This window comes from Notolepis coatsorum, assembly GCF_963971535.1.
Source record: "Notolepis coatsorum genome assembly, chromosome: 20".
NCBI lineage: Eukaryota > Metazoa > Chordata > Actinopteri > Aulopiformes > Paralepididae > Notolepis > Notolepis coatsorum.
In genome coordinates, this window is record NC_140184.1 from 30,170,701 (window position 1) to 30,184,875 (window position 14,175).

The 14,175-nt window shown below is 42.7% G+C and overlaps 2 protein-coding genes across 2 annotated transcripts in view; one reads left to right on the forward strand and one right to left on the reverse strand.

Moving 5' to 3' along the window:
- slc30a4 (solute carrier family 30 member 4) overlaps positions 1–508 on the reverse strand; it is a 30,078-nt gene extending 29,570 nt beyond the window's left edge. Inside the window, exon 1 of the mRNA XM_084337746.1 lies at positions 437–508. The gene's annotated coding sequence lies outside the window, so the exon portion shown is untranslated. The remainder of the gene's footprint in view (positions 1–436) is intronic.
- bloc1s6 (biogenesis of lysosomal organelles complex-1, subunit 6, pallidin) lies at positions 23–11,549 on the forward strand. Its single transcript, XM_084337747.1, has 6 exons — positions 23–86; positions 454–550; positions 1,364–1,526; positions 1,737–1,824; positions 10,457–10,543; positions 10,737–11,549. The coding sequence occupies exons 2-6, from the start codon at positions 487–489 to the stop codon at positions 10,854–10,856; spliced, it is 522 nt and encodes a 173-aa protein (XP_084193873.1). The 5' UTR covers positions 23–86; positions 454–486; the 3' UTR covers positions 10,857–11,549.
- The last annotated feature ends 2,626 nt before the right edge of the window (positions 11,550–14,175 follow it).

Below are 14,175 nucleotides of genomic sequence, written 5' to 3' on the forward strand. Positions count from 1 at the left end.
TGAACAGTCACATGAGTGACGCCCCCTCCTGGTCACATGATGTTTTGTCCAGCCGCAGACATTTGTTGATGGAAATATTTCATAAGGTAAAAAATCCATATGCTAACTATCTTTGTGTTTGGGTAATATCACCCTCTCCACCACGACCCATTCGTATTTAAAGTGACATGAGTGTCATGAAATAGATAACTCGCTGGCGAAGCTACTGTAACGTTAGTTAGTGTTTAATGGTAGCTCGCTATAGCCACAGTTTATTATGTTCCTCATTCATACATTCAGTGTAATCATTAACGTTAGCACGCAGACTGTGCATACAATTAATTAAATCGCTATCAAGCCATTAACACGCCTTCCGCATGTTTTTAAGAAGCGACAGTTTCTTTCGAAGAGGTGGCACATTTACCATAAGAGTTTTAGAATATATTTGAGCTCATACCTGGTTCCTCTTTTCAGGTTAAGCAGTCTGGGTAAACAGCGTCGTCACGCATGGAGGCAGAGGGAAGTAAAGATGAGGGTCCATTGTCCCAGACTGATCTTCCCCATGACAAAGGTTTGCTTTGCTTTGTTTTGATTTGCTTTGCTTTGACAACAAATAACTACCCAACCAACCTACTACTGCCAGGAGTTAAGTGCTTGGCGTGTTAACCTCAACCAAGAAACGTAGCAACTTTATGAGTCATTCAATCAAACTACCACTGGGGTAGATGCTGCATCTTTGCTTATTCTTAGTGAGTGATGCCAAGCAGTGCCACACGTTGATATTTGATTTGTACCGGTATCTGAACACCTACGGGAGACTGCAATCCGAAACTGGCCCCTACAAATGTCCTAACCCAGTTGTACAGTAAAGACCAAGTATGGCCTTGTCAGTATTCCAATGTACAGTGCCCCCCCTCCAATGTACAGCCCCACCCCACCTACCCAACCTCCTCCAATGTACAGTTTCTATGTCAAATGTATGTCAGTATTCAAATGTACAGTGTACAGTGTCGTCGTCCCCCCCACCTCCAATGTACAGCCCCACCCAACCCCACCCCACCTACCCAACCTCCTCCAATGTACAGTTTCTATGTCAAATGTATATACACTCTTTTTCTGGATTTTTTTTAGTATCACAAACAGTACTGTATTTGCAAATCTGGTAAGTCATAAATGTATAGATGTAGCAGTACTGTCTATCTGTATGTTGTGTGTGTCATATGATGAATTGAAAATGGGGGACCCTGATGTAAACAAGACGAAAGTCTTTCTCTGGTCTGCATCCCCTTAACAATTGTATATTGAGCTGTACTGTACTGTACCCATTCTGCAATCTGTTAATACACTTTTCAATCAATCAATCAATCTCTTTTATCACCAACAGATCTCAGTTTAACACCACAGGAATCACTGCCACCTGAGAACCCAGTGCCTGTCGAGGAAGTTGTTTTGGTGGATAAGAAGGCAGTAGCGAACCTCACAGAGGGACTACTCTCCCACTACCTGCCTGATCTACAAAATTCCAAACAAGTCCTCCAAGAGCTCACGTCAGTATTCTAAAGAATACCTTCTAGAGTCCCAACTTGTTGGCCAAGCAGCAAAGTCAAAAATATCTTCCGATATCTTCTGAAAAAAACCCATCTCTATTTGAGGGTAGGGTTTTGGGTGAAACTTACCACACTGTGGTTGTTTTTATGTGAATTACAAAGTCATTGAAACAATTCCTCGTTCTGTTCTGTCATTTCTGTCTTGACCAGGCAAAACCAAGTCATACTACTGGACACACTTGATCAGGAAGTGACCAAGTTCAGAGAGTGCAATGGCCTGCTGGATCTCAATTCACTGGTATGTTTTGACTGGATCAGTTAGTGCTGGGGGTGTCATTTGCAAAAGATATCAAGGGAAATCTGTACATTTGACGTCTATGCGGTTCCGTCTCTGCGGTGTAACCGGTTAATGTGTACATTCCCTGACTAGATGAGAAATGTGGGTGGAAGCCCTCATTTTCCAGTGGGACGATCAATCTGGGTAGAAAACGCTTACCGCAGGCGGAGGCTGACTGCATCATGGCATGGAGTTTGCATGTTTTATTTGGATGAATAATCAGATCAGGATATCAGCCACAATGTTTGCTATAGTTGAGCCTTATTGAGTTATTTAAAATCAAAGGCGCCGCCTAACTATGAGGCAAGCATAGTAGGCAAGCACATTTACATATTTATGCACAGGTCTATCAGACTCAAACTGGAAGGTTTGATCACCATTTGCATGAACAGAATACGATAGATTTTTGCTACAGATGTATTGCTCTGTCTGCTATAATCCACATGGAACCTATAGTGTATTAAATAAATTGCAATTCCCATGCATTCACATTCAAATTCGAATAAATCAAATTAAGACCGGTTTTACTCTGGGTTTGAAGAGTCACCTTCCTAGCTTCCTCCGCCAGAAGAAGTGCATTGGGGCATCCTGCGGTGAAACATTTCCCCCTCGCCCCTCTCATCTTCCCCACTCCAGATCTACCCTTTACCATCCCTCTCGTTCAATTCAGAGCCCATGATCAGGATGCACAAATTCACCCCTCTCCAGCCTCCTCTGGAGTCTCCTCCGACCCGGTTCCCTGACTCTTCCGGGCCAACTACAGTGCTGAGGCTGCCTCTTGCCCAGCCGTTTGATTCTCAGGCGCACAATACAGTACATTACACTACACTAGTACATAATATTTTCTGTTTGTGAATTGGCAGATCTTATACAGTATGGCACTTGGCAGGTAGTGCCCAGATCTTATAATCTTGTACTATATTTCAAGTCCTTCCTTCCCGCCGTCATCCCGTTAAAATATTTTCCCGTATTTTGCCAGTTTTTTTTAAACATTTCTAAATGTTTACAAAATGGCTGCAATTCCCTTCCGTGATGACAGGTGGCAGCAGTGTAGATTAGAGCGTTAGCACAGGAAGTCAGACCGGAAGACGGTTGCGACCCGAAGAAGACCAGCGACCGGCTAAAGGAGTGGTTTAGCACGAAATGTATTACATTCTACAACTACCTACCTACAAGATACCGGCAATGTGGGGTTGTTCCCGGAGAGCTCACTCTCGGCTGTGGTTTCTCAGTGTATAATGTATGGTGCTCTCCCTCAACATGCGAGTAGGGTGAGACAACACCATTCTTTACACAAACAACTCACTGCAGCACCCACTTTACACACTTTAGAACACCTAAACACACTTTATATTTATTGGTAAAGAATTTGCACTACAACCCATACCTCATTACACCTTACTGTAAATTGTACCTCATCCCATTTCTGCTTTGCACTATATAGTATAATGTATATTAGTATATTGTGTATAGTATATTGTATGGTAACTCAGTTACTTCTACTCTGCATTGAACATTGTACATATGTACATACTGCACACTTGTGCCTACGTACGTGACTTCTATTTTATACTTGCTATACTTATTTTATTTTATACTTATCTATTTTTGTCTAGCACAGTCTGGAGCGTAACAGAAAGAAGCATTTTGTATAAAAGTATTCTGTACCTCTGTACGACAACTAATAAAGAAACTTGAAACTTTAGTCCAAATAATACCCTACTTTATACTATATTGTTGTCATTCGTTTAATGTAAAGTCAGTCTTACATTGGCACTGCTTTAACTTTGCATTTACCCATAATCCATTGCTGTATTAGACCCATGTGCCAGTATAAAATTCAATTACGTGCCCCCCTTCCCACGGTATATAGAAAGAGACAATAAACACAAAAGTAACATAGGACACAATATACAACACACAGGACTATGTACAATATAAACAGTGCCTACAATTAAATTAATGAATGAATTAAATAAGAGGTAAAAGAGAACTTACTGTAAATATTCTTTAACACTTTGACTGCCATGAAACGTGTTTTGACGTCATTGCTGGCCATGCTCAAGTTGCCGGGGGACGCTGTACAGCGTCCTTATATCAATATTTCAAAAATCTGCGATCGGATGTCCCCTCCGCTGGCCTGAGATCCACCAGCAGGACCCACTGAGCTCTCTGGCGGTTCAGGAGCGCCATCTGGTGGCCGATCGGCGCAATCGCTTTAACAGGAAGTGGCATAGAGGTTGTGCTACGTCCGTAGTACTTCCGGGTGCTCGCTATAGGTCCCGTGACTCTGGCTCGTCACGCTACACAGTGATCGATTGCCAATAACTCGATAAACAACATGATTTGGACGTATATACCATTATACAAGCTGGAGATGGACCGGGTAAATTTACATCCCATAATGATAAGATTTAAACTCTACGATGATCGCCCAACGGCGCGCGGAGACTGGGGTGAGTTTCAGCGTGTAACGTTACCGTCTTCGATACTAACTGCTATTATCAACATTTGACCCACATTAGATGATTGGTATAACGCTGCCCACGGAATTATAAACGGCCCCTAGCCCATCCGGTCAACATCAGATGACGTGTAGTAACTTCTAGAAGTACGTCTAGTTGTAATTTTTTATATCGCGCTGATTGCCATAAAACTGTATTGCATCATCAATATAATGTATTTGGGGCTATAGATCACGTTCTGGAGAAAGCTGCAGAAAGAGATGAAAACATACTTATACATTAGACCATACTTTACTATGAATATGTGAATGAAAAAGTTTAACGTTGCTACACAATGAACAATACATATAGGACTTTGAATGGGCCCTAATAATGGCAATGTAGCAATAGAATTTAAAAGGTTATAGCCCTGCAAAGAAGGGGACTTTCTCCATAGACAAATAGCGCTGGCAATCTATGGTATATCATGAATTTAACCTTAGGCAACCAAAGTGTTAATTTGTGTCAACGTTATAAAAATACTATTGTATTCAACAAATTAATTATGATACACCACAATGTGCCCTTTTTTTATTATTTTTTTTTTATTGATCTTTTTCCGCCTCTATTTTTCCTCCGATCCCAATGTTAGTCGTATGCCAATTCCCAATCCCTTCCTGGTCGCTGCGCACTTACCCCCCACAGTCAGATTATCTGGGAGAGTGGAGGCTACCACGTGCTTCCTCCGACACACGTCCAGCCAATCACCGCTTCTTTTCACCTGGCAGCGCGGATTCTCACTGAGAGGGCGTAGCGTGTGGGAGGATCACACTATCCCTCTCAGGTCCTATCCGCGCTTAGCAGGCGCCCCGACCGAACTGTAGGAGTCGCTGTTTACAACGACCCGGACCCACCCCGCCAGCTTCTCCCACCCTCTGATACAGCCAATTGTATTAGTGTGAACGGCCAGCCAAGCTGGTGACAACCCCGAACAGGCGAATCCAGCTCACAGCTCCGGGGTTGGTGACGAACGCAATCTCCGCTCGGCCACCTAACCGCCCACACAATGTGCCCTTTCTATCTATTCTAAATCTATGGCCTCGCGATTCCACGGCTGCGCAGTGCAGACAATATTATAATATACATACGAGGGGGAGGAGACTACATTGGGAGGGGGGGGGGGGGAAGGGGGCGGGCGGGCGAAATAGCCAGTTTTTTCAAATCCCAATGTTGACAGCTATGCTCACATATCGGCATGTAACTCGAGAAGCGCTGAACGGCTATCGACTGGCAACAAATAGGGCTTTAATTCGATATATATATATTGTATTAAAAAATATGCACACCCGAGCCGCTAGAGGCCGCCAAAGTGCAGGTGGGAAAATCGTCCTCAAGAGGGCCCACATGTGGGCCGTTGCATTTTAAAGTGCTTGATTTTTGACAAAAAATCTGGAATTCCTTGAAAACAGCCCATTTTTTAACAAGGTGCTTAACCCTTTGGGTGCCATTAACGTAGAACTACGTTTCTGTTGCCCGACGGTTGAGTGCCGGAAACGTAGATCTACGTTTTTCTCACGGTATTTATTTTATTCGCTATTGCCATTCATAATTCAGCGGGGCACCTTGTGCATGCTGTACTGAATGTGTCTGAGCTGGCAGACTGTCTTATACCGCCCTCTAACGCCTTCGGCCGCTATTGCACTCCATTAGAAACTATGTAGTTTCTTTTCTCTACCGAGCTGCAGCGTGGGGGCGGGTCCTAAACACTCCGGCAAAACACGCGCTTGTAGGGATGGCTTGGACAACTGACCCTACCCGCCCGTTCATGTGCAATGCCCAATAACGTCGGAGACAGGATCGCTGTGGATAACTGGAATGGCGATCAGATAATTGGACATTAAGGCCACCTAATCATCCCTCTCCTTAACACTTTCAGTGCCAGCAGGGGGCGCACGATTTAGTGCTTGAATGCCCAGCATCCACTTCAATGTTAGCGTTAATAACGCCTAATCTATGTTTTAAAGGGGAACTATTTTACTATTTCTTTCACTATTTGGGCACTTTTACACAATTCCTGTGAGTCTATGGAACACCTCTGTAATATATATATTTTTTTAATTCATTGTTTTGTATTTCTAATCCAGTCCTCAAAAACAGCATTTTTCTACCTCAAGATCTCGAGCCGTTTTGAGCTGATGTGGCAAGAGTGCAGGTGCCACTGTGTGCAGCTCATCTTCTATCTCAACATTAACATGCAGCGGTGTCTTTATGACATCACATATAGGGCACATTTTCAGATGACTCAGTTCAGTGAGGGTGAATATTGTGAGAGGAGAATTGGAAGAATGCACCAATATGAGAATTTTGAGACATAGATCATATTAATATAAGTTCACATAGCTAGGAAACAATGCTAAACACTCAAAGGCCATTTATAAGATAGTTCCCCTTTAAATTATGGCTATGTGTCTAATTTGCCCGTCGCTTATCAATGACTAGTTTTCCAGTCAACATTGTCGAAGCGGATTTTTTTTTTTTTTTTTTTTATCCACTTTTTCTCCCATTTTCTATATTTTTCTCCCATCCCAATTTCGTATCATCCAATTCAACCCTCCCCTGTCACAAACGCTGTTTCTTGCCTCCCACAATCCAGCTGCAATGTGGACTAAGTCATACATAGCACAAGTCCCCTCCGGTACTTGAGGTAACAGCAGTCGCATCTTTTCACCTGCGCAGCTCGATCTCTCAGTGACGAGGAGTAACGCGTGGGAGGCTCACGCTGCCCCCGACACTTCCTGATTCTACTGCGCAGGCGCACCAACCGACCTGTAGGAGTCGCTGTCCACAACGCCCGATCCCCACCCATCAGTTTCCCACCCCCTAATACGGCCAATGTGTATTAGTATGAACGACCAGCTAAACTGAAAGCAATGTGGAGCGCTGGGCTCGAACAGGCGAGCCCAGCGTCTCCGCATTCGTGGCGAGCGCCTTGCCCACTACGCCACGTAGCCGCCCTGGAGCGGATTGTTTTTTTATCGGTTCATTTCCGTTTTATAGCATTTTGAAAAGCCCTCGTTTTCAAGGAAAATAAAAAGATTCCGTGATAAACTCCCTGTACGGGAATATTCTAGAACGGTGTAATTTTTCGGCCTATTTATGAATAGTTTTCAAATAAACGCTAGATTATCGATAGTATATGTGTACGTATGCACGCTATATAGGCGATCTGAAAAATCGATTATCTGATTTCCTCAAAGCCATCGCCCACACAAACACACACACACACACAAGGGCGAACGCTGAGAGCTCAGCAAATACAACTCTGATTATCCCAAGACTTGTAAAATAGATTCCTTACCTCAGATCAGATGTTCTCCAAAAAGATCATTCCAATTCCTGATCGCCATTCCAAAAATCGAAAATCGATCCAACGCTACATACTGTAAACACATATTCCACGCTGTTCTGATGGTCCACAATGAATCCGATCGGCTCGGGGGTACATGCCTGAGAAGTAAAATGTGGATTCCGGATTTTTCTTTTCTCATCCATTTTCATTGAGTCCATTCCAAAAGGGTGCATTACCATCTGGGAGATGATAGGGGGCGGTCTTTTCACATCTGAGCTCCTGATGGGGCTGGTTTACCAACGGGAGACTCCGTTGATGAAATATGAATTCAGATCGCTAATAAAAAAATTACACGCCAATTGTCGTGGTGGGCATTCAGGGGGCGGGCTGATAACACGTGTTATCACGTGGTGGGCTCTCAAAGTGTTAATTGGCTGATGTCAACTCTTGTCTCCAACCCTTCCAGCCACACATTGGTGGTGGAGGAGGAGGAATGGTTCCCTCTACATTATAAAGCGCTTTGTGTCCTTAGAAAGCTGCTATTTAAATACCGTCATTCCTTGGCAAGAAGCATTTCAGTAATAAACAAAGCAAAGCAGGTCTTGGATCACAAATCACTTCACATTCTCTACTGTTCACTAGTTTCACCATATTTAACTTACTGCGTTGAAGTCTGGGGAAATAATTATAAATGCTCATTACACCCATTAACCATCCTACAGAAAAGAGCTGTGCGCATCTTTCACAAGGTTGGATATCTGGAACATACTCATTCACTATTCTTAGTCAAAATGAAAAAAAATTACTGATATTGTAATGTATCAAACCGCACAAATAATGTACAAAGCAAAAAATAATAAACTCCCAGGAAATATTCAAAGATTGTTCAACAGGCAAGATGGGGGTTACAATTTAAGGGGAACATTTCATTTTAAAACAGGGGTAGGCAACCCTAGGCACGCGTGCCTGCATAGGCACGCGGGGGCATTTTCATTGGCACAGGGGGCAGCATTAAAAAAAAAATATATATATACCGGTATATATACCTTTTTTTTCTTTTTTTTTTGCTTTGAAATATTATAGTGAAATATTTTGCACTGTTGTCGCATTTATCTTGTTGAAATCCTCCCACAGGTTATTTTTTGTAAGTCGAGTATATCAAGGAGGCTTTTCTCTGTAGCTCAGATGTTTTGTTTGAAGGCTTGCCAAACAAAGAGACAATCAAATCAAGGATAAAAGATATCCCCATGTCAGCTTGAAGTGTCGAGCGACGCATCAACGAAATGTCAGAAAATATCAGAGAACAGCAAACAGCTGGATTAAAAGATGCTCCGGTGTGCAGCTTAAAGTGACCAACTACAGCCCCCAGATAACGGAGCTCAGTAAAGCAAAACTGTTTGTCTGCATTGCACCCCCGCCCCAACTCAGATTTAGGGTTGATACAACCATCATAATAATATTGTTAATAATAACAATAACAATAATGATGTAATAATGTAAAAATTATCATTAAAAAGACCTGATTATGAGAAAAAAAAATTACGATGCATGGAATATTGTTGAGGCACACTAGTTACAACTATATTTCAAACAGGCACTCAAAAAGGTTGCTGACCCCTGTTTTAAAAGATACAGTTTTCGAACGACCATGTCTTTGTATCTCAATTTGCAGAGTAAAATATGGAACGGTCTGATTGTGGAGTTAAAGCAATGTCAAAACATAAAACAGTTTAAAATAAAATACATTCAAATGGTTTTCCAGAGGTACAGAGATGAAGAAGGGGTTTGATAACTGGCATACTGCATATGTAGGTATGTAGTTGTATATATGTATATAAAATGGCTAGATAAACTATACAGGGTAACCTACAGTTTTGTCAAATATTAATAAGGTATTATTGAAAAAAGAATGGTTAACTAAGTAAATTTTTTCAATATAAGTCTGACAATAAAACGAGCAGTTAGTAAAGTATGAATTAGTATAGTTAATATAGTATGATCTGATGAGTAAACAGGGGTGGGATTAAATAAGTGTACGTGCTTCTTTCCACTCCTTTTCAAATATGTAAATGACCCATTTTTATTTTTTTACTTGTTTGTTTTTTTGTTTATTTAATCATAAATTTTTTGTATATACATTTATTATTTGAACAGCTTAAGGCTATATCTGTACTTCAAATACCTGTACTTCAAATCAAATACCTATGTGTGGGTCCATGACAGTATACTTTAAAACACTAGGATCAGTGTGTCAGTTCTTTTTTTTTATCTACTTTTTTCTCCCATTTTCTATTTTTCTCCCATCCCAATTTCGTATCGTCCAATTCTACCCTCCCCTGTCTCGAACGCTGTTAGGTCATGCCTCTCACAAGCCGGCTGCAATGTGGACGAAGCCTTACATCATGTGTCCCCTCCGGTACTTGAGGAAGCAGCCGTCGCATCTTTTCACCTGCACAGCGCGATCTCTCAGCGGCGGGGGTCTGCGTGGGAGGGACACGCCGCCCCCGTCGCTTCCTGATTCTGCTGCGCAGGCGCACCAACCGACCTGTAGGAGTCGCTGTCCACAACGTCCGATCCCCACCCATCAGCTTTCCCACCCCTAACACTGCCAATTGTGTTAGTATGAACGACCAGCCAAGCTGATAGCAATGCGGAGAGCTGGGCTCGAACCCAGCGTCTCCTGCATTGGTGGCGAGCGCCTTGCCCACTACACCACCTAGCCGCCCCAGTGTGTCAGTTCTGTTGCATGCCTCACTACTGTTAGTAGGAATGATCTGTGATCCAAAATGTTGTTTCTCAGTTTACAGAGGCCAAGGTATACCACAGTAAGCTGGTGAACATACGGAAAGAGATGATGATAATCCATGAGAAGACGACCAAGCTAAAGGTACAGTCAGCTCCATCAAGTTTAACCCTTTCATTAACATACAAGGATGATGTGTATATCAAAACTATTTAAAATGTAAAACCTTTTAAATTGGTAATAAAATACATAGCCCCTCTCTCTCTGGTGTTAAAGTACAGGGATGATACACAGACCAATGTTTTATTAGAAATATAATGGGTCTTTCCTGTCACAGAAAAGGGCTTTAAAGCTGCAGCAACTGAGGCAGAAGGAAGCGCTGGAAAAAGAGCAGCAGCGAGAGAAGGAGCTCGAGAGAGAAAGGCAACTTATTGCCAAACCGGCTAAAAGAACATAGGACCACCAGGCATTACTACTGCTGTATTAACTCTGCCATTGCCAAGAACACCACAAACCAAAGACATGGACTGCAATCATCCTATGCTGGTTTATCCCAACCTCTGAGTGCATTTACACTGAGAAACAACAACACTTCCTCAAAAGACACGTTGCAGTCCTCAGACAAATGATCTGGATGGGGAATCAATATAATGACTATGTTTTTTTCTGAGATGGAAGTGTTCATCTTTACATCTTAGTGCGAATGGACCTCAACTAAGTCTTGGTTCCATGTCCCATTGACGTAGAGTGTTGTAGGCCAGCCTGTTGTTGTATAGAATCACATCAGTTTTGTGTTCTTTGTTTACCTCCTGTTTTGTCCTTATGGACATAAGATGACAATGTAACACCATCCACTGCATTTCTAAATCAATATAACCGATATAAATTAATACAAAAAGGTTTTTATGCACTATTGAGCACTTATGGCCAGAACATCATTGTGAGTTCATCATTGGCAGTCAAATCAACACTAATTGGTTTACTGCAAATCAACTTGTTTTCATATTTATTATGTTCTTTTTCTTCTGTACTTCTGTAATGAAGGTATTAGTGCCTCAGAGCTGTGATGCTGTGTACTCCCGTCTCATACACAGAAACAAGAAGGAAAAATGTGCTTGTGAGATCTAAGGTTATAGAGAATAAAACTCTGTTCAGTCTTCCTGTGTGTCTTTGGCTGTCTGTGTACAAACACACCCATGCTTACATGTAAACATTTCATCCATATAATAGTGGATAGTTTAATTTCACTATTTCGTTAAGAGATTAGAGGCTAATGAGACTTCTGATCATAGGTTTCACTTTCCCTGCCGGTATCTGAGTAGGGAACACTGAAATTAATCATATGTAACAAAAATACTCTCAGATAGGGGTGCCTGAGACAAAGATTGGGGGTCCGCAAGGCGCAAGCTAATGGGTAACAGTTTTGGGGGTCCTCCTTGACACAAAACAGGCTGAGAACCAATGGTGTGATATAATGAAATTATATATCCATTACAGTCCACTAGATGTCAGCAGAGACTAACGGGAGAGACCTATACCCGTCTAGACTGTATTCTGTGAACTCTACATCTACTGTATGAATGCAGATGTTGCTGGCTTGGTCCCAATTCCTTCACAGGCCTTTCCAAATAAAGCAGCTCAGTCAGCAGTACACAGATGTCAACAAACAAGTTGTGTTTTTAACAACATTTTAGATGAATATCTAAATTTAATACCATTATCCCATTACAGCGATGTGGATGAGAGTTTGTTGACAGAAAACTAGGTTAAATTCCTCACGGTCCCAAGAAACCCATGTGTCGGTCGCACGATTCACATAAAAACCTTATTTTAAGCGTACTACTACAGCAGAAAACGCTTCCAAAACCAACACGATTTACTCCACTCCCCACCACACCCCCGCCCACTGTCCTGTTTGGAGCGGAAACTACACTGGTACCACAGTGTGGCTGATCCGGGTTCTACTGTGACACCCGCAGCACAAGGTCACTGAAATCCTACCTTCTACGGCAGTGAGGAAAATCAGTCTTTGTGAACAAAGACCACAGACATTTATGAACTTTGACATTGTTTTTTTTTTTTTTATCTTTAAAAAATTGTTTTTTTATAAAGATATTTTTGTTGTTGTTAATTGAGAACACAGTGGACCAAGTCAAGTGGGCCTATTGTGACACATTATCTAAATGTTGTTTTGTCTCATTTCCCCAGAAAAGTGTTATGGTTGTATAGGGCTGCATGGCTCCAGAGGGGAGGGTTGTGAATAGCGTGCGGCCACAGACAGCCTGGGTAGCAGCAGTGGTTTCCGAGGCCGGGGCCTATGGTCCTCTGTGCCCACGGTTCTGGTTTAGACGTGTCTCTGCTTTTAGAAACTTGGCCCGATGGCGGGTAAAAAACAAACCCCTCCTGGCCACAGCCACAGGCGAGTCACAGACGTGCAGCAGCAGATGGTGTCGTAGCACACAGCCTTCCTGTCTAAGTAAACAGTGATTCAGACTGCTGAGGAGTGGGTGGCTGCTGCCTGGTCTGCACCAGCGTCAACAACACCAGGCCTCTCCCAATGGCTCACCATAAACGGATATGGTTATCTTGGACCCACACTCCCCAAACTGGCGTATTGGGTTTTTATTTCCCCCAGGTTGCACCGCTCGGTCGACATGGTAGGATTCCGTGCACAAGGCTCACTGTAGGGGTCGGGTACCGGTCTGGAAAACACGTGGTGTTTAGAACGGAGTGAGGTTACTTTTCCTTCCCATTAAGCTCTTATATAACTGCGTGCGCCACGGATGGGCACGGAGAACGTTGGTAATTAGGTTTCTGTGACTCAACAGATGGTACAGAATACATCCTTAGATATAATAACCATGTACGCGACCAAAATGTTGCGTTTGCAAACCGACATTTTTAACCGTACGTTTGGGCTTGTTTCCTCCACGAAAGGGAGCAGTGAGATGTTAGAACTTAGCAACTTGCAATGGGCCTGGTCTACAAGATACACTACACGACCAAGGTACCCATGTACATGTCAAAATACTTCCCAAAGGTCAGTGAATACCACGATCACAACTCCAGAGGGAGCTCCACAAATCATGTTAAACCCAGATTCGGCTCAAACAAGGGACTAAACACGTTTCGCAATTATACCACATCAATGTGGAACGCCCTACCCAAAGCTGTAAAGGAATGTGAATCACTACCCACTTTCAAAACCACCCTCAAAGAACACCTACGGGAGACTGCAATTCGAAACTGGCCCCTGTAAATGTCCTAACCCAACCCCCTCCAATGTACAGTAAATGACCAAGTATGGTTGTCAATATTCCAATGTACAGTTTTGCTTGTACAGTTGTACAGTGTCCCCCACCCACCCACCCCTCCTACCCACCCCCCCCCCCCCCACCCACCCAACCACCTCCAATGTACAATCCCCCCCACCCACTCAACCCCACCCCACCTACCCAACCTCCTCCAATGTACAGTTTCTACATCAAATGTATATACTCTCTTTTATGGACTCTTTTTGTATCACAAACAGTACTGTATTTGCAAATCTGGTATGTCATAAATGTATAGATGTAGCAGTACTGTCTATCTGTATGTCGTGTATGTCATATTATGTTATGATGAATTGAAAATGGGGGACCCTGATGTAAACAAGACGAAAGTCTTTCTCTGGTCTGCATCCCCTTAACAATTGTATGTATTTAGCTGTACTGTACTGTACCAATTCTGCAATCTGTTAATAAAGTTTTCAATCAATCAAGAAGGCCAACCCTCCG